Source organism: Cygnus olor, chromosome Z (assembly GCF_009769625.2).
Source record: "Cygnus olor isolate bCygOlo1 chromosome Z, bCygOlo1.pri.v2, whole genome shotgun sequence".
NCBI classification, from domain to species: domain Eukaryota; kingdom Metazoa; phylum Chordata; class Aves; order Anseriformes; family Anatidae; genus Cygnus; species Cygnus olor.
This window is the reverse complement of record NC_049198.1, coordinates 22599102-22619223: the sequence shown is the minus strand read 5'-3', so window position 1 is coordinate 22619223 and position 20122 is coordinate 22599102. Positions and strand designations below refer to the sequence as shown.

The 20122-nt window shown below is 38.2% G+C and overlaps 1 protein-coding gene and 1 long non-coding RNA gene across 4 annotated transcripts in view; one reads left to right on the top strand and one right to left on the bottom strand.

The window, feature by feature from the left end:
- Nucleotides 1-18462, bottom strand: part of SREK1 (splicing regulatory glutamic acid and lysine rich protein 1) — a 40659-nt gene extending 22197 nt beyond the window's left edge. Inside the window, exons 1-3 of one of the 3 annotated variants that reach the window (XM_040540619.1) lie at nucleotides 17970-18462; nucleotides 17194-17281; nucleotides 7565-7698 (exon numbers count right to left, since the gene is read on the bottom strand). In XM_040540619.1, coding sequence (XP_040396553.1) covers nucleotides 7565-7698; nucleotides 17194-17252 — 193 coding nt within the window. In that variant the 5' untranslated portion in view covers nucleotides 17253-17281; nucleotides 17970-18462. The other 2 variants (XM_040540617.1, XM_040540620.1) reach the window with 2 other exon arrangements.
- Nucleotides 17598-18269, top strand: LOC121061571. The gene is made up of 2 exons (XR_005815166.1): nucleotides 17598-17693; nucleotides 17968-18269. It is a non-coding gene; the product is annotated as an uncharacterized LOC121061571 (long non-coding RNA).
- Nucleotides 18463-20122: the final 1660 nt, after the last annotated feature.

Below are 20122 nucleotides of genomic sequence, written 5' to 3'. Positions count from 1 at the left end.
AAAGCATTATACAGAGTTTGCACACTACACAGATGTTATTCTTTCTATGATTTTACAATTACCCTTGCATTTAAAAAGGTAATAAATAAGAATGAATCTATCTACCAGATCCTTACAAAGAAACAAATAAGAACTTAAGTTTTTCCTTTTACCCTGCCCTACTAGGAAAAACAAAAGTGAGAAAAACTTCAAAGACTAGCAATCTCATTAATGGATTATTATTTTAAAAACTGAATATGTACACAATTATTTAACACTTTGAGCTATGGGTCACCTGTACTGGAAACTTAATGTTCATGAACCAAACGATATCAAGCATGGACGCTTTCCCAGGGCGGTGTTTTCGCGGTGATCGAAAGTTGTTTTACACATGACAACCGTTCGTGTTGGCTGCATCACTAATAGCACACAGAACATCAGATACAGAAAAGAAGAACATTTTTTAAAGTTTAATCCCCAGAAATGGCAAATAACCAAATCAGTAAAAGAAAAAAAAAAAGAAAAAACATGTATGTGCTAACTGAAATTTGTGCTTTTTTTCTCTCTGAAGCTACCTACTCCTGATGTAAAAATAAATAAAATAAGAACTACTGTGACTCCACACAATACACACTACAAGTAAAGCTGGGGGAAGGAAAGGGGAGCGCAGAAAAATTTAGATTTGTACTGTCTTATATTCTAGGTCATCTCAGTTTATCTGAAACTTTGATAGATTAGCTGTAAATTTACAGAGATTGAAGAAAATCATAAAAAATCAGCTAAGAAAGCCATATATTCCTAAAATATGCATTTTATACTATTTCAACCAGATTATCTTCTCCCTATCATTATAACCGTTTAAATATATGTAATCATAATTTAGATACTAAACATAGGTTTCATTAAAAAGTTAGATATAATTAGACTGCTAAATTAACCCCAAAAATCTTCAAAAATTAAAAGATGCAATAGTTGAACAATTAAACGTGCCTATTAAGTTTGAAATGCAAAGGGATTTTAACTGATACAAACACTAAACAATCAGAAGAAAAACTACAGAATGCAGTTCTAATTATACTACACATCTAAGATTTATTCAAAATTGCTGGCATAACTGTATATATGCTAAGCCACTGAGCCTTTTGGTACTACCACATGCGCTTTAATAAACCAAATGTTTTTATTTAAACTTTTTTTAATAGCCAAGATGTCTACAAAAACTGTACTGATTAAAACTGTATTTTTTAGCTATAAACCCCTAACTACAAGATTTGAAAATGAAAATATTAATATTCTTATCAAAAAGAAAAATATTAGATAAGTTTTAAAACACTGTGTAGTTTTAGCTACATGAGTTCCAATATACCTCGCAAGAATTATACTATTAAAAAAAAAAGACGAAAAAGGTACTGCAAAACAGTAATACAGATCTGCAGCATGGACTGGGTTACAACTGGATGTGACCAAAGGACAAAACAAATCTAAATGAAAATTAATTTATATGCAGCATGTGTGGAATAGAAAAGATAAAGTAACAGTACCCATCTTTTTCTCATGCCTCCTATTTACATTTATTTTAAGTTTTTAGGCACCTTGCTCTTTAACATGTAACAAACCACTTGATTTTGCTATCTATAGGAAAAAAATAGGAAAATTATTAGCACTCAAGAATTAACTCTGCAGTCATGTCTTCCAGGGCTTTTTAGAAAACATGCATGAATCCGAGTAATCACCACAATGTTCAGCACTCGTTTTGAAGTCAGGCATGCAAGGAGAGGTGTACCTGATCTGCTGTACCTGATCTGCCTGACTGCTCACAAGAATCATGTACTTTGGTGCATATCCTGCCTATGAGGTAGCTAACTAAACAGTCTTTCCAATATACAGTTCCAGTAACTGTGCATGCAAATTAGGCATACAATTATATACTAGTTCTTCTGAAAAATCAAAATACTTAAGTGTTTTCAGATGACTAATGAACCAGACCACTAACTATCAGACCTAATCCTGAACAGAGAGCTTCTTGCAATTAACTGGATACTTAAGCAGGTTTCCACGTGATCAACACACATGGTTCAAGTAAATTCAGTAACAGAAAGGGCTCCTGAAACTGTGTGTCTGCATGCTACTTTTGATCCTTGGTCTGTAATGTACATAAACATATGCCTAATTTAAATATGCACTTACATACAGCCAATTCAATATAAACAGGAACCGAGTTAGGCACACAATTAAACATACAGTGAGTTAAGTTCAGAAAGTTACTTAAATACAAGCCTAAACTTTAGGCATATGGGACACCTTATTGAAATAATAGGAATTACTCATTTGCACAAATGTTGCTTAAGGAACCAGCTGAGCACTTTTCGGTTAAGTCAACTATTATAGCAGTTAAAAGAATGCAGAGTATGCATATATTAATTACAAATTAGCAGCATTATGTCCAGAATACTTAGGGCTCTAAATAGTGTAACGTTTTGTTTTACTAGAAAATCCAGCCGGTCAGTTCCACGCCACAAACAAAGATCTGCTGGTTCATTTTATTGCAGAAGGGTCTAACTCTACAAACAGAACTCTGAAAATTTGCCTGTATTTTCAGAGACACTGTATTTTCACAGGTTCACCCTCCAGTTTTTAAGATCAGGTCAAATTTTTAAATAATTCCATAGAAAATAAACTGGGACAGGGGAGGAAAACCTTGCACATCTACTTTACTGAACAAATGAGTATGAGAGACCAACTAACCTCATGAATTAAAAACAGACTAAGTTTTTAGAGCTTTATCTCCCTAAGTTTATAAAAGAATATAAGCCCACACAGATATACAACAAAACATGTGGGTTATGATACAGTAAGTTAGGATACTTTAAGAATTATTTAAGAATAACAGATTTGTTTTTTAAACTTCGGCTTAATGGAAATGAGGTAAAGATACTGATTTTCTAATAAGGGAAACAGACAAAATAAATGTCATATATACCACATATTAGTAATATTTCTTAGAAGCTTTTGATTGTTTAGCAAATTACAGATTCTATGATCATTTACTTAATTACTCTTTGCTTTGTGATGGAATTTGGAAGCACATGTATATTAGTTCTGCACTGACTAAAAATAGCTTATGCTCCTTAGAAGATGTACTGTTGTCCTAAATATAAATAACTGTTTTTTTTTTTTTGTATCAGAGCGCTTAAGAGTCCTAGCCAACTGAGTCCGTACCAGAATCCACTTTGCTAAATGATGAACAAAAGTATTTGTGTTAAGCAGGTAGTAATCACAGTATTTTTATCTCCTTCCAAATGCTCAGAACAAATTAACTTCCTGTTTTTCATACTTAAACTACATGCTTAATCCTCCCCTCAAAACTGCTTCAGCAATAAGTGAGTTTGTTTTAAAATATTTTCATATCTACTTTAAACATAATTATAGGTATTGGTATTTTCCTGCTATTTTATGTCAGTGGCAAATGCACACTTTGAAATAAAATAATTTCTGTGTGATCCAATTCATGATTGTTATTGGATTTAACAGCAGTGATTAAACACATTAGAACTACTGGCAACAACCTCAACTGCCAAGGTTTCAAAATAAATGAAACAAAGATTATGAGGCAAAGCTCTTCAGTTCACAGCCTAGTGCATTACCAAACTGAAACCAACTGATCTCAATGCACTTAGCTGGGAAGAGAAATGCCTGAGGATGAAACATACCACCTGGCCCACCATTTCTGCTGTAGGGGTTCCATTCCACAAGAAAGAACATATCTAAAGACGATAACCTTCTCAGTCACTCCAGCATCATCAACTACCAGGGCTTGAGATAACTAAGATGACTTTTTTTTTTTTAAAACTTCTTCACATAACCACCACTGGAGCATGTAAAAGTGCAACACATACACATACATACACACACACACGCATACAGAACTGATTCAATCTTCACACAAATAACAATGTTAAAAGACAATGTGCCTCATATAACACATTCCAATCTAAACCTCGGGCTGCATTTGTACTTATGAGTGGTATACAGTCTTTCTAAAAATTGTAAAAACAAAAGGATGAAATTTTACTGCCACTGACCTCACTGGAGCAAGATTTCATCAGAAGCAAGTATTTCATGACATTCAATATCCATGAAATTGCAATTTCAGAAATAATTATATTTTAAACTCTTTATATTAGACATAAATAGAAAGCCTTCTTTTAAACAGACCATGCAACCTAAAATAAAAACTAGTCTGCTGAGAAGTGGGGCAAATAGCAGAGAAAGATCATGACTGTATTTTGCAAAGTTAATGTCTCCAGAAAGTAAGAGTTTTAAGTGTCCTTTTCCAAGGTGAACTTGTAAAGTGTAACATATGAAACAACGTATCTTAAAACTATTTTTCGCTACTCCAGCCTTCTGACACAATATGCTCATCTGTTGAATTTAGATGCTTACATGTATTCAAAACCAAATTTATCCGTAACTCACAGCATAAAAATAAGTTAATCATACTCTGTGTATACCATCCACCATTCATAAGCAGCTTCAGGTCAACTTCAAAATGAAGCACTGCGAACCCTTTACAAAACACCATTTTTACAGAACTGAAGTACCAGTTCACAAGTACAAGGGAAAGAGATTTAACAAAACAAAACAAAAAGGGACAAAATAAAATAAAAATAAATTAAAAAAAATAATAAAGAAAAAAAAAAAAAACAAAGGAAAGAAAGCAAAATAAAATAAAAACAGAGACAGGGCGTCCATCTTCAGCAGGCCAGACTTCGATCTCATTTCCCCCATGAAGGTTTCACTTGACGGCAGGTTTAGTGGCATGGCAAACAATGCCTAACTCAGGCAAGTGTAACAGGTCTGCCTTGGCCAGTCTAGTCATCTAATAATGCACAAATATCACACAGAGAAAACATACAAAACCAAATTAATAGTCAAAATCCATCTACCAGATAATGTGGACATAAAATTTAGAATGATTAGGGTGGCATCTTTGTTATCTTTCAACCTTTGTGTTCTCAAAGCATAACATTTAAAAAAAAAACCTACCCATACACACAAAAGAAAATCACATTTTAACAGCTTGATAATATTACTTCATTTACAATTACATTTTCTGTTAAATTGTTTATTAAATGACACAAAATTAACATTGTTTTAATTGCATAGTGATCCCCACCTCATACTTCCTTGATTTACCACTGTTTAAATGCACTCTAAATTTCAGATTTTATTATGGTTTTTAAAACCAAGTTTTCAAAGTTGCATTTTACCTCTCCTCTATGTTCAATTCGACGCATGAAACATTTCATTACTGGCACCACTGGCCACCAATATAATTTAATCTTCCAGTAAAGTATAGCCATTGCTACTTTTAAAGCTTGTGATACACTCAACTGACTCCATTAACAATGCATTATATGATACATAGGTGATTCAAGATGTTGTACTGTGATCTCCAAAGCCATGCTTATTCCACACAATATACTCCTTAGGAAGTTAAACTTATATGAATCCACATCTTTACAAACTAAAATGTGTGATTCTGTTAGAAAATTACACGGAAACAGTATTCTGATATTAAGAAAAAAAAAAGTCCTCACAACCCAATCACTTGTTCAGCTAATTATGCGTGAAACTGGGGGATTTAGAATGACTTAGAACAGTGACAATTCATCTGTAATGCATTTTCTTAGAAATGTCTAATAAGTCATCTGCAAATGGGGTGGGGACAAGGTTTCTCAGAACTTCGATTTTATTCTCCTTCCACTCACTGTCTACTGTCAAAGAGACACAGGAAAATGTAGCTTTACCTGCCTGTTGCCATACCACGTCAGGCAGTGATCTCATCACAAGAAAAACACCAGGAAGTGTTGTTCATTCATTAGGCGGCAATCTTCCCTCTCTGGCAGTACTGAACCAGTGTTAAGGTCGTTTGGATGAAACATAAAACTAAGATCCTGAATAATTTATAGTCAATTATTTAGGGGCAACTTTTCAGTTGTCAGGGCTCTCATCGGATATATTTTGCCTACCCAGACCTTCAAGTTGATACAGCAATATCCTCTTCATGGTTTACGAATAAGTTCAAAGAATAAATCAAAAAATGCTCTTTTGTTGTAAGAGTTACTAAAAATCTAGGCTTCACAAAGACAAAAATATAACAAGGCTATGAGAACAGGCAGTATATTGTAGGTCAATATAACCTTCAGTTAAAGTAGTTTTAGAGTCCATGAAATTTTGGAGACTTGCCAAAGTTTGCTAGAATATCCCAGACCATTATTACAACAGCACTAATCTCATACTATCCAGATCACAATATGGCAAGCAAGACAAGAAAATGGTACCCTGGGATCATTGTTAACAAACTCCAGGAAGTCAGCAGCACTTTTAAACCAAAACCTGACTCTTGCAGTAAGTCACATTAACTGCAGGTGTTTCTGGACTTGCTGCAGCATATGGTTCCATCATTCAATACACTGTTTTTCACAGCAAAACAGCTACGATGCTCAAGGTGAAGTTAGCTTCAGTCCACTAGCTGGAATGTTTCCACTCCAGGGAGGCAAAAACTCCAGATTCAAATGGGCAGGTGCTCAATTCCACAATGATCCCAGTGAAGTCAATGGGGCTCTGCCTAAATCCCGTTATCTGCCTATGCACAATTCAGCAACAGTAGGGCCATGTTTCATAAAACTGTATTCAGATTTGGAATACTAAAAGTAAGAATTCCCTTGTATTCAACACATCTGTAAATTATGGGCTCAGAGCTACTTAAAAGAAACATCTTTTCTTTACTAACAGTTGTAAAAACACTTTACTCTGGAAGCGTTCTGTGCAGTTAATTGCATTTTTCAAGAGATATCTAAGATCAAAAAGGAGTACCAGTATGTAAGAAAGCATTTTTAATGCAAACGAAATAATACGTTCGACAGTAAGAAGGGAAAACTGAAATCTTGTTATTGCACACGGAGGTAAACTATTTATAGTTTATATTCAAATAGTAGTTATCACCATACATACAAAATATTTTAAATTAGATAAATCTATAATGGCTAAATGCATACATTGCATGTTGACAAGACAAATGGAGATTCAGTACAAAAAAAACAGAAGTAATGAGCATCATCAAAAGAAAAAAACAATCCCTTCCCCTCACCCCCCCAAGAGAAGTCACACATTAAGATCCAAACTGCAGTGTTAACTGTGCAAGGCAATTACCTAATATTTTCAGTGCTCCATTGACTTCAGTGAGAGCTTTGTGTAGGTATAAACTTGCAAAGACAAAGATCATACTGAAGGGGAAAAATTTACCTTATTTTCCCCGAAAAAATATCTAACAATGGAAAACTGAATTAGCCTAATTTAAATCAAATTATTTTTTCTAATGATGAATTTAAATTAAATCTCTATAGCTATGTTCCTTAATTCTATTCTCAATGTTGTTTCAAGTCTTTTTTTTTTTTTTTTTTTTTCCAAAAAGCAATAAAATAAAATAACAATAGAGCACCATCTCCTTACATGAAAAGCTTAAAACAATTAGCAGACAGGACAAAGACCAACATTACAGAAAAATGTTTAAAATACCAACCTTCTGCACAGGGCACAACTATCAAAGCTCTGTCAATAAAAACCGTGTTAGTTAGATGCTGGGCCACACCAACACTCGATGCTTCACGAAACTTAATATAACATACTTTGGAGGAAAAAGCAAGAGGTGCATTGCTGCAAGATAAAAAGGAAAAAACAATCAGTTATACTGAATAAAGGTATGCATGCATTTTCAACCATTATTTCTTAATTAAAAAAAAAAACAGACTTCCTGGAAAAGTTACCCAAAAGACAAAACTATAGAAATTTACTAATTTCTGTCCTATGTCACTAAAAAAAGCATATCACCTCCTCCTTTTTAATGAAAACTTACAAAAGCTAAAACCCCAAATCTACAAGTCTTATTTTCTTTACAAATCTTGCTATACAACATTCTGAAACCAGGACAACTTCACTATGGTAACTACCACAAATCAAACTACATTCATCTAGTAAATAATTTACAATAAATCTTTTTTTTTTTTCCTCTGTATAGTCCTTTTTTTTTTTAGGAAATCCAATAAGTAAGTCCAGTCATTTTTCAATGTGTCCTTCAAATATTAGCCCATAATAACTGATAAACTTTCTTAGATCTTCACTGAGGAAATTTTATTAATTCTTAATATTAAAAAAATCTTGGGAATTCTTTCAAATGTTTGGTCTGGGTTCACTAATGGAACAGAAATCGTTTTTATCCCTCACCTTAGTCTGGCATAATATAGAACAGGATAATACTAGAGGAGGTAGGAGGAATTCAGTCACTGCACTAAGTCAGAATAAGAAAAGTACAAATACACATGTTGGGTAATGTGTTTATCCATTAAACAGTATACCAACAGACATGTCAGAAAGCACCATATGTAAGGATTGTAATCATGATCAAAACCAAAAACATTTGTTTTTCAAAACGTATTTTTTAGGTAGTGGTAGAGAAATAAAACATGTATGGAAGTCAAGATTTTACAATTGAGAAAAACGCTGCAAGATGACTACACTTCTTTACCCCATTCATTTTGTCTGTGGTGGCCAATGTTTTCACAGTTTTAAGTTTTTGTATTTAGGAAGGAAATAAAATTATAGGAAGACCTCTGAACCACCTGTAAGGTTTTGGTTCAGAACGTTTTCCAACATCAGAGCTGTCAGGGAGCTTTGACTTTCTCAGGTAGACATTGCTCACTGAAGATGTTTGTCGTAGTTTGTTTTTTTGTGTGTTTTTCTTGGGGTGAGGGGTGTGATCTTTTCTGTGTGGCTTTAGGGTTTTATTTGGGGGTGGGGTTGGTTTTGTTTGTTTGCTGGTTCGTTTGGTTTATTTATTTATTTATTTAATACACATGCTAATGTTACAGCCCAAATGGCTAAAGTCTCCAGTGAAGATTCTGTGGTCCAGACTGTTCAAAACTTCTAACATCTCTTGGCTTTTGCCTCTTTTTTTTTTTTTTAGTATCGTTGCTAACTGAAGAATGTAATTCTGTGAACAAGACAACTCCAGCCCCTGTACATAAGCCTTAAAAACTTAAATGTCTACAGAGCCAGCTAAGTAAATTGTATTTTTTATAATATTTTTCCCCTCTATTTTCTGGATTTCAGTCTCAAAAGGTATTTGGAAAGTATGTTAAAATATTAACATCAGAACACTGCTTAAAAAAGACTCTAAAATGAAGTCTTGGTATAAACTCTTTTCTGACGGTTAAGGAAAAATTCTCTTGTAAGGAGACCACCTCTGCACAAAACATATCAACGCAGCATCTATGTCTAGAGAAACAATGGAGACCTAAAATTCTGTAAGTTTTTAATTTTACAGTGACTGAATCCTCTCCTTTTACGAGAAGTGGACCTCCTAAACCTCCCCAGTAGACTTCTTAAGAACAGAGCTGGGAAGCGTCTTATTCTGTTTTAATTCCTTTTGTTCTGCCAATATTTTTGGAGGCAGAACTCAGGCAGAGTCATAGTATTCTTTACAGCCTTACAATGCAATGATGCAAAAAGCAAGTCCTACACCTTACATTTAGAGTTACTATATATAGGACAATTGTTATGAAAACACAAGAAAACTCAAAAATGAAATATAGATCTGAATGACATTTGAACATTTCTGCCACTTAATTTTCCTTTCTAGTGAGACAGGAACATCCATTTCCCAATAGATTAACAAGCAAACAAAACCATCATATATAAATGACCCTTTCAGAAAACCACCATAAAAAAAAAAAAAGAATCAAATAAAAGGCTGCAGAACATCTGTCTAAGGTTCCAGATTTTCTCAAGGTGGTGGCAGTGGAGGAGAAAATAACATAAATAAATAACCTATTGAAATAAGATGTTCTGGAGTAATTGTGCACAGATCATATTCAAATAAGGCTCTGCATGCTTCATCTCAAAGGTCTTATCTACACTGCAGTCACTGCAGGACACAGTGAAGTCTAAGAAAGGGACACTCCAGGTCACCCAGAAGCAAGCAGCGCTATAGCAGGGCTTCCAATGCCTCATGCAGACAGTTGCATCTTCCTGCTCTCAAACAACTCAGTCTGCAAAAATCCAATTGTTTATCAATAAAGACTTTCAATACTTAACTGCTTGAAAATCATCTTACAGCCACATTTGAAGGCTTAGCACTACAAATGGAATTTTGAAGGCTTCTGAAACAGACTTCAACTGGGTGATGAGTGTAACATAAAAGCATGACTGGAACTAAGAACCTCAGACATAACTGATCTCCTAGAACGTTGAAATACAATCCTAAACTGTAGGAGCAGCCTGTATACTAGAGTAAATAGCCAAGGAAAAAAAAAAAAAAAACAAAAAAAAACTGTCACACCCTGCAAAATAGCATCAGATTTCAACTGTACCTGTACTGCAAACTGAAACTGTGTTGTTTAGAGCTATGAAAGATAAGCCACACTTCCTGTTCTCAATTAAGTCTATTTAAACAGCCAAAAGAAAGATACCAAATTAATACTTCACTGAACAGCACATTTTGTAAATTTAAACATAAATAACTTTAGGATGTTTAAAAAACACACAACAACAACAAAAACCACCGCCGTGCAGCAAACAGACAAAAATTTCAGGCAGTACTCTACAAAGCAGTGAACAGAGCATTCCCTCTCACTCTTCTCTATATTTGAACACTGGCATCACTTAACACAAGTGTGGTTTCTCAGGGACTTTTCACACACACACACACACTTGCAGGATGCCTCCCTTCTATGTCCACCATTGCCTCTGTGTATTCCCACTTGAGGAAACTCAGTAAGTACCTCAAGTTTTGCAAATGGTAAACTGATGTGCAAAACAATGATAGCAGTTCTCCATTCTCAACATAGGAATTCAGATCTGTAGCCAAATCAGGACCATGCACAGGTAATTCAAAACCTCAGTAGCTTCTCCTCAGACTTTTGTGACAAAGTACCACCAAAGCTGATGGAGCACTTCTACTGAAGACACTCTCCTTCTACACAGAGGTGGCAAATCCACAGAGGCCCTGAAGTAGTAACCAACAACTCTTACTACATGAACTAATTCTCTTACACAGGCTGTCATTATACCATTTTCCATTCTTTCAGTCTTCTTCACCGTCTAATTTTCCACACCAGTTTCAAATGCACCACAATTTTTCTTTACAATGATGAAGTCTTTAGATTCAGGAAAAAAACCAGATCTCATTTGGTAAAAATCAGTAACCTGCAATTCACCCATCCTATTTTCCTCAAGATAAAAGCAGAAGAGAAAATAATATCCATACCAGTAGATTAAAAAGAAAAAAAAAGTGTGTTTCCAGAAAGGATTTTATAATCATCCCTTACTTTCACTTCCGTGCATTTTTTATAAAAAGCTGGTTAAAAAGAAAAATCTCAAAGGGTCTCTGAATTTCCTTCTTCTCAAGGCTATAGCTTTGTTTATGAGAAAGGGGAGGGACAAAGAGATTACCAAAAGGCTTGGGAATGAAGTGGAATAAAAGGGGGTTTTAGGCACTGAAATCTAACAGCATCACTCTTTAAGAGACAAGTCTTACAAGGAAATTGTTAAAAATCTCATTAAGTCAACGTTTCTTGGCACCAGTGACTAAGAACATTAAACGAGTACAGCAGACAGATAAACTCTGCTAGTCTCTCTAAGATCTGATAATTAAAAAAACAAATGATGAGTGAAATAAGTGGGTGAAAAAATACATCTTTTCCCACTTCCGTGTAGCTTATATTTGTCTACCAATGCTATTCAAGATCCACCATTTTTTTTAAAACTGAAGTTTCAGTGGAAAGCCTTCCAGAGACCAGAACAGCATCCACTTCCATAATCATGTAAAATTTGAAAGTTACTTGTAAGAAAATAGGTAAACACAAACGAGGACTACCAGTAACAACCCACTGAAAGATGACTCATGTTAATAGCTTTTCAGTAAAACAAAAAATAAAATAAAAAAAAAAAATACTGCTTTTAGTGCCAAGGAAGCTTCATTGACCAGTAGCTAAAATTAGGGTGATGACCATATGGAAACACCTTGTTCAGTGCCAAGAGTCTCAAGCGCCCTCAACACTGAATGCGAAGGTAGACTACTCATAGTTCACATATGCCTCTTCGGAAAATAAGAGTAATAATCAAGTAGCATCTACTGCTACCTGAATAAAGCGTGAAATCCTCTGAAATACAGGATAGAAACTTGCCCACTGAGTACCGGCCTTTCAGATACATGACAGATATGAAACCCTTCCTTCTTAAAGGGCTGTCTGATCAGCAGTGACTGGAGAACTGAAGGGCTTTTATCAATGAAAATGAAACACGAAGTGACAAAGTACCAAACAGCGTAACATGATTTAACTCTACAATCCTAGGGAAAGTCCTCTTTTGGGATACAAAATAACAGACCCAAACAGAACTCATTATTTTAAAAAACAGTCTTAGGACACTGACTGGGAAAAGTCACTAGTATCAGGAAGCTCACTGCAAATACTAAAGAGTCATCTTGAAGAACTTCAATTTTATTCAATTCTTTAAAAAAGCAAAGTGGTTTCTCCCTCTTCCCCTCCACAATCTGTATGGTTAAAAGAACTTTAAATCAATTACTCTAACACTAAGATGCTATTTAATGTAATCTGTCAATGATTGTATTCAGCACTGGAGACTTCCTTTCAGTTTCTTAAAGAAATTCTCTGTTGCACCCTAGAAAAGCAAGGGACGCTAATTGTAAGTGACAGGAGAAATGTAGAAAAATACTAAAAAGGAATACTTCTAATAATAAGAGGTCAAAAAAACATAGCATAGCCTTATACTTTGCTCTACAATCATTGAAATGCAAAATGTATAGGTACCAGATATACCATCCTTGCTCCCTACTAAGTTATGTACCTTCTTTTTCATTCAACTCGGCAGTAGGGTGGTGTGCAGTGAATTACAGTGGAACAGGGCTACATAAGGAATTTCCTGTAGAGTAGAAGTGACGACCTAGTCAAATTCACCACTTCTACACACTTCTTGAATTACTCTGACAGCAAAATATCAGAGGATTAGGGAAAAAAAAAGTCAAAATTAACATGTAATGCTGCAACTTCAAAGAAGGGGAAAATATCTAAAAAAAATAACTGTCAAGAGCCATGCTCCAATATGCTACATGCCCTTGATCAAATTAATATAAAAATACCAGAATGAAACTACTATATTTTTGTTATAAAAAGCAGCTTTGTTAATGAAAAATGTGAATATTTTATACAATCAGATTTTTTGTTTCAGATTTCAGCAGATTAAGGGAAAAATAGAAAGCTGACAAACATGACTGACATCAAAGAGGTGAAGAATGACTTATATTTTAACTCAGAAAGACCATAATACGTGATTAGAAAAAAGGGAGTATATATGCTTTATGAAGTGTGTGCATGTGTATGGCACATATATGACATACGTACACACACTTTATAAAGCAAATACATTCCCTTTTATATTCTCTTAACTGTTACAATCATACGTAGTTCATATCCATTATAAATAAACACACCCAGCAAAGGCGATGGATGGGATTTAAAAAATTACAGTGAATCTCTTAATTCAAATGCCTTTTTTTTTTTTTCTTACACAGGAGATGGCTCAAGATCTTCTAAGGAACCTGAAGGTGGATGGTGGCACTGAAAGAGTTGCAGTCAATGACTCAATGTCCAGGTTGAGATCAGTGACATCTGGTGTTCCTCAAGGGTCAGTATTGGGATGGGCGCTGTTTAACATCTTTGTGGGTGAAACGGACAGTGGGACCGAGTGCACCCTTGGCAAGGTTGCAGATGACACCAAGCTGTGTGGTGTGGTCGACACACTGGAGGGAAGGGATGCCATCCAGAGGGACCTGGGCAGGCCTGAGAGGTGGGCCTGTGTGAACCTCATGGGGTTCAACAGGGCCAAGTGCAAGGCCCTGCACCTGGATCGGGGCAATCCCAAGCACCAATACAAGCTGGGTAGAGAATGGATTGAGAACAGCACTGAGGAGAAGGACCTGAGGATTTGAGAGCTCACCATGAGCCAACAACGTGTGCTTGCAGCCCAGAAAGGCAGCCGTGTGCTGGGCTGCATCAAAAGCAGCGTGGCCAGCAAGGTGAGGGAGGTGGTTCTGCCCCTCCGCTCTGCTCTCCTGAGACACTACCTGGATGCTGCATTCAGCTCTGGGGCCTCCAGCACAAGAAGGACATGGAGCTGTTGTAATGGGTCCAGAGGAGGGCCACAAGAATGACCAGAGGACTGGAGCAATTCTCCTGTGAAGACAGGCTGAGGGAGCTGGGGTTGTTCAGCCTGGAGAAGAGAAAGCTCTGGGGAGACCTTACAGCAGCCTTCCAGTACCTAAAGGGGGCCTGCAGAAAAGCTGGGGAGGGACTCTTGGTTACGGAGTACAGTGATAGGGCAAGGGGTAATGGCTTTAAACTACAAGAGGGGAGAGTTAGATCAGATATAGGGAAGAAATTCTTCACCCAGAGGGTGGTGAGGCACTGGCACAGGCTGCCCAGAGAAGCTGTGGATGCCCCATCCCTGGAGGTGCTCAAGGCCAGGCTGGATGGGGCTTTGGGCAGCCTGGTCTGATGGGAGGTGTCCCTGCCCATGGCAGGGGCTTGGAACAGAGTGATCTTCCAACCCAAACCATTCTGTGATGGATACAGAAATGTTCTGTATGAAGAGAAATGTTCATCTCTGTTCTGCAAACTCATGCTCGACAGACGAGAAAAAAATGTTTTGTATGTACACTGAGTATCTGCAATAAAGAATTAGAAAAAAAAAAACAGGTTACAGTTCTATGCAACGCAATACGTAATTTTCTTTCACTGCTGCTTTGTCTATAAAAAAAGGACATTACTCTTTTACTATCATATCATATATTATTATCTTTAAACAAGAACTGTTTTATAACTACCTGCTTCTGTACAAGGGCTGGTAAATGAAGTCCCAATCTCAGTGAGAGCTTTTGCTTAACTATTTATAATCAAAGCTTTTACTACTGTTTAGTCTCTATTTATACTATTTACATAACCTAAATATTCTGGAATTACTGAAAGATTCCATGCCCCTGTACTTTTACTCCTCACTGTAAAATAAATCAAAAATTGCATATTAATATTTGTCATTGAGTAGCCAATATCCATGAGTCCTGTAGTTCACTAAATTCAACTTACTAAATCACATTTTTCAGATGAAAACCTGACTGAAAAGTTAGCTTCCCACTGTTTCATGAAGGTCACAAAACTCATGCTCCAAAATACATCAAAAGTTTGGGTTTCTTACAGAAATGTTTTAAAGTTATGTTGGGTATGGCATGAATTTTTGTCCGATGTCAACTATAATGTAAAAGGCAAACCTCCCTTAATGAATAGAAAGAAATGATTTTTAAAAATCTAGGCCTTAAAGGAAAAAGCAGTAGCAAAACAAAGTATTTCTGCAGTTTGCTAAAATTATGGCATGTTTTTGCTTGGGATTCCTTTGCTTTCCGTAAATTTGACAATGAAACATAGTTTTCTGAATTTATCCTAATATTATTAAAAGACATTTTTAGATAGTCAATAAGCAGCACATCTTTTCCATTTCACATGAAGAAAGAGAAACCCTTAATTGTTTTCCAGCATTGTGATATTAGTCAGATCAAATGTTCTGAAGTATTTGACAAGGAAATGTGTATTTCTAAAAGTTATGCTTAAAAACTGTAAATAAGTTCAACATTAAAATAAGTAATCACAATTCTGTAACCTATCTTGGGAAAACAGAATTAATTATTTAGAACTGGTGTTTAAAGCATTGTAACCCTGACATTTCCAAGTCAAACCCTACTACAGTATTGGTTTTTAGTATTTCACGTGTATATATATATATATTTTTTTCCACATATATGTGTACCCATATATATAAAATGTTGCTCATGCGTATATATATACACGTATGTATATACATACGTATATGCATATATATACACATACATATATATACACGAGCAACATTTTATACAAAGGCACAAAGATTAATTGCAAAAAACAAGAAAATATTTATTTGCCTTAAAATTTACTATATTGGTTGGTAAAAAAAAAAAAGCAACAGCTATAACAAAAAATACATTTTGTCAAGAGAAGAGTGTATTAAGAAGCATCTGTAGGAACAGTCCAAAGAAAGAACCTAGAAACTCTATGAAAATCACCAGAAACCTACTAAAGAGTGTTTAGAATTGTTTAACGCTCATCTTTGCAGGAATGATTACATAAATTCTATATAAATGTTAAGTCATATTTAATTTCTCTGAATGGTCCTCTTTCAAACCTAGGCAAGTATCTAGTAAAAGATAAAAGTGGACGAACACCAACTGTTTTTGCTATTAAGTTTTAAAAGGCCTTTTATCTCTCTGAACCTCTTATTATTATAAAGATCAAAATATCTGGATGCGAAATGACTCTCTCCCCCCCCCCCCCCCCCTTTCTGCTACCCCTATTTTATTATTGTAAAGGGAAAAGAAAGGATATATTGTTCAAAAGAGCACATCTGTCATTCACACACTGGTATCACAGATGTGTTTATAAAAATTATTAGATGTATTAGTAAGATTATTGTTTTTCCTCCCCTGCTCTGTTGGCCGCGATCTGCTTGGGTGAAACACTGGGGTCAGCAAAATAGTACCGAGATCCATCGCACGCAGCTGCCAAACGACGGCAGCCGCGATTTGAGGGCAGGTTTCGTGCCCGCTGCTAACTTTTACCCGCCGCGGGCGCCCTGCGGAGAGCCTCCGGAGAACAAGGCAGCTGCCGCCCGTCTCCGAGCAGCCCCGCCGCCTCACGTTCAGACAACAAGGCGCCGGCCCCGCCAGCCGGGACTCGCGAGGCGGGCAGAGGAGGGGATTTTCAACAACGGGAGGCGAGAGACGGGCACCCGGGACAGGCTCCCCCCGGCCCCTGAGGCGCGCGGCTGGCGAGGAGCGGCCACGAAGCGCCGCCGCTGCCCCTCCGGGGGCCGGGGCCGCCATCTTAAGTGCGGGCGAAGCTCGCCTCCGCCGCCGTACAAAGGGCCGGCACCACGTGACCCCGCGCCCGCTGCGGCACTCTCCGGTGCCCGCACTCAAGATGGCGCGGGGGGCCTCCCCACCCCCCCCCACCCCAACTCCCCCGGGTCCCCGCCGCCGCCGCCGCTTACTCCGGGGGGTAGAGGCGCAGCTCCTCGATATCTCCCAGGAAGCCGAAGAGCGTCCGCATCTGCTCGCTGGTTACCGCCGAGGAGAGGTTGGTGACCTGGATGACGGACGTGGGGCCCAGGGGGAAGCCGAGCGGCACCCCGATGCCGCCGCTGTTCATCATGGCGCAGCCCGCACCGCACCGCACCGCGCCGCACCGCCACACGCCGGAGCCGGGGGCGGGCCTGCCCAACGCACAGAGCAGCGCGCGGCGCCGGGCGGGCGGAGCGTCCCGGCGTGCGGACGCTCTAGCTCCCCGACTCGACTGCTCCCTGGAGGCGGTGCCTCCGCCGCCGCCGGGAGCCCCCTGGCAATGGCTGCCGGGGCCGGCCGTTAGGGGCGGGGGCGGCCGTTAGGCGTTAACGGCAGCGCCGCCCCGGCTGGTCCCGCGGGGGGCGGGGGTGGAAAATGAGGGGAAAATGGAAAGCGTTTCCCGCCGAAGTGCGCTGCTGGCGGCCGAGAGGTCGGCTGCTACCGAGGCTTTTCAGGGAGAGGCGGGTTAATTACCCTGGGGAACATACATACCCGTGAAAACGCGTGGCCTCGTTGCCTTTAGGCAGGAAGGGCTGTGATGGAATCGGTTGCTAACGTTTTTGTTATAACTCGACCGGGAATTGGTCCCAAAGACATCGATTTTGCCTAGAATTGGGTTTTAAGTTCCCTTTAAACGTTGAATTGCCTGGAGAACATGGGTCTGATTGCTCAGTATTTTAGGATCTAACTGCAGGCTTTCCTAGGTGATAATTGCGTATCTTGGCACTACAAAGCTAAGGCTTCAGACGTGAATGTTCTAACTTCTTGGGCCTTCCGTACCCCAAACCTAAGCCGAGAAAGGACTGAAGCACTCTGGAAGCCATCTCTGCCGAAAAAAAAAGACTGCAGATTTGTGATACTTCCGTGAGCATGTAGGTCAGCAGGAATCTCCGCATCTGTAAGTCTGGGTAGTGCTTCATGTATTTACTTGTATAATTCTATTGAAGGTAAACCAGTACTCTAGGAAGGATATGTTACAGAATTGTAAATAAAATAAGTCTTGGACAATTGCTTGGAATTCCTTAAAAATGTATGTGTTTCAGGTAGCATTTAGTTGAAAATAATACTCTCTGCAGTCATGTGCTTTTTCTGAGTGCAATCCTGGTTCTAAAATAACAAGATTCTTGTTAAATCCTTATTTTCAGGCATTCTTACAGCTTAGAGAAGTTAGCTGGAGAATTCAAGGTCCTTTGTTATGTTTTAGGTCTCAGGATTATTTTATCTATAGAAATCTTACATAAAATTTTCCTGTGTTGTGACCAATAACCATTCAGTTGGTGAGCAGACATGTGGAAACTATTACAGCTCTGAACATTCATGCCTTTGTCCTGCATGTCTCAGTGTGGAAGGTACAAGAAAAACAAACTCTAGAACTCACTGAGAGAAAAATTCTGTAACATCAGAACTGACTGGGATATCAGTAAATCCTCAGGTAAATCCTTTAAGAATAAATATGAAATTCCGATCTACTGTTCTCAGTGTCCAATGCCCCCCCCCCCCAAAAAAAAAAAAAAGAATAAAAAAAAAAAAGAGAACCGAAGCAAAATACTATTTACATTTGGTGTTTATCAGTCCCTACCACAAGACAAAATTAGCTTGAAAAAATATGAAAAATAATAATTAGATTTCAGAAGAATAGCAAGAAAAAAACAGCCAGCAACCTTGATTCACGCAGGCTGCCATCAAAATGCCAGAAACAAACAATGAATCTGTTTTAGCCAAACTTTTCAAAGTTTAAAAATATGTACTAGTCACTCTCTCCTGTTAATAAAAAACAAAGCTTTAGTGTAAAGAAGTTAAATAACATAGATAGAAATGCAGAAGGAGAATCAGTGTACAAACATATCATGTTACTGACTGGAGTGAGGCCTAGAAATGAGTTTTGTTTTGTTTTCTTCTCCCAGGTATGTATGTAATCCACAGATGGTCAATTTGTTGAGGTTTAACCCTGGTAGGCAGGTAGTCACCACACAGGTGCTTGCTCATTCCTCCCCCAGTGGGATGGGGAAGAAAGTCACACAAAAGCGAGAATTTGTGGGTTGTGATAAAGACAGGTTAGAACCATTGAGGTTGAAAAAGACCCTTAAGTTCATCTAGTCCAACCATCACCTAATGCTACCAAGTCCACCACTAAACCATCTTCCCCGAACCTATACTGCTGAATGGGGTCGTTATGCCCCAAGTGCAGCACCTGGTGTTTAATTGTTGAATGCCATGCAACTGGATGCGGCCCCTAGCCTATCCAGGTCCCCCTGCAGGGCCTCCTAACCTCAAGCAGATCAACACCCCTGCCCAACTTGGTGTCATGTGCAAACTTACTGAGGGTGCACTCGATCCCCCTCATCAAGATGATTGATAAAAATGTTAAGGACCAGCCCAAAAACTGAGCCCTGGTGAATGCCACCTGTGACTGTCCACCAGCTGGATTTAACTCCATTCACAGTGACCCTTTGGGCCTGTCCAGCCAGCCGGTTTTACCCAGCAAACAGCACATCTGTCCAGCCTATGGGCAGCCAGTTTCTGCAGGAGATGGCTGTGGGAAACAGAATCAAATGATTTCATAAAGTCCAAGCAAACAATGCCCACAGCATTTCTCTCATCCACTAAGTGGATTACCTTATCGCAGAAGGAGATCAGGTCAGTCAAGCAGGACCTGACTTCCATAAACCCACGCTGACTGGGTCTGATCACTTGGTTGTCCTGTACAAGCTGTGTGATGGCACTCAAGAGGATCTGCTCCATGACCTTCCCTGGCACCAAGGTCAGACTGACAGGCCTGTCATTCTCTGGATTCTCCTTCCTGCCCTTCCTATAGATGGGCATCATGTTTGCTAACCTCTGGTCAACTGGGACCTCCCC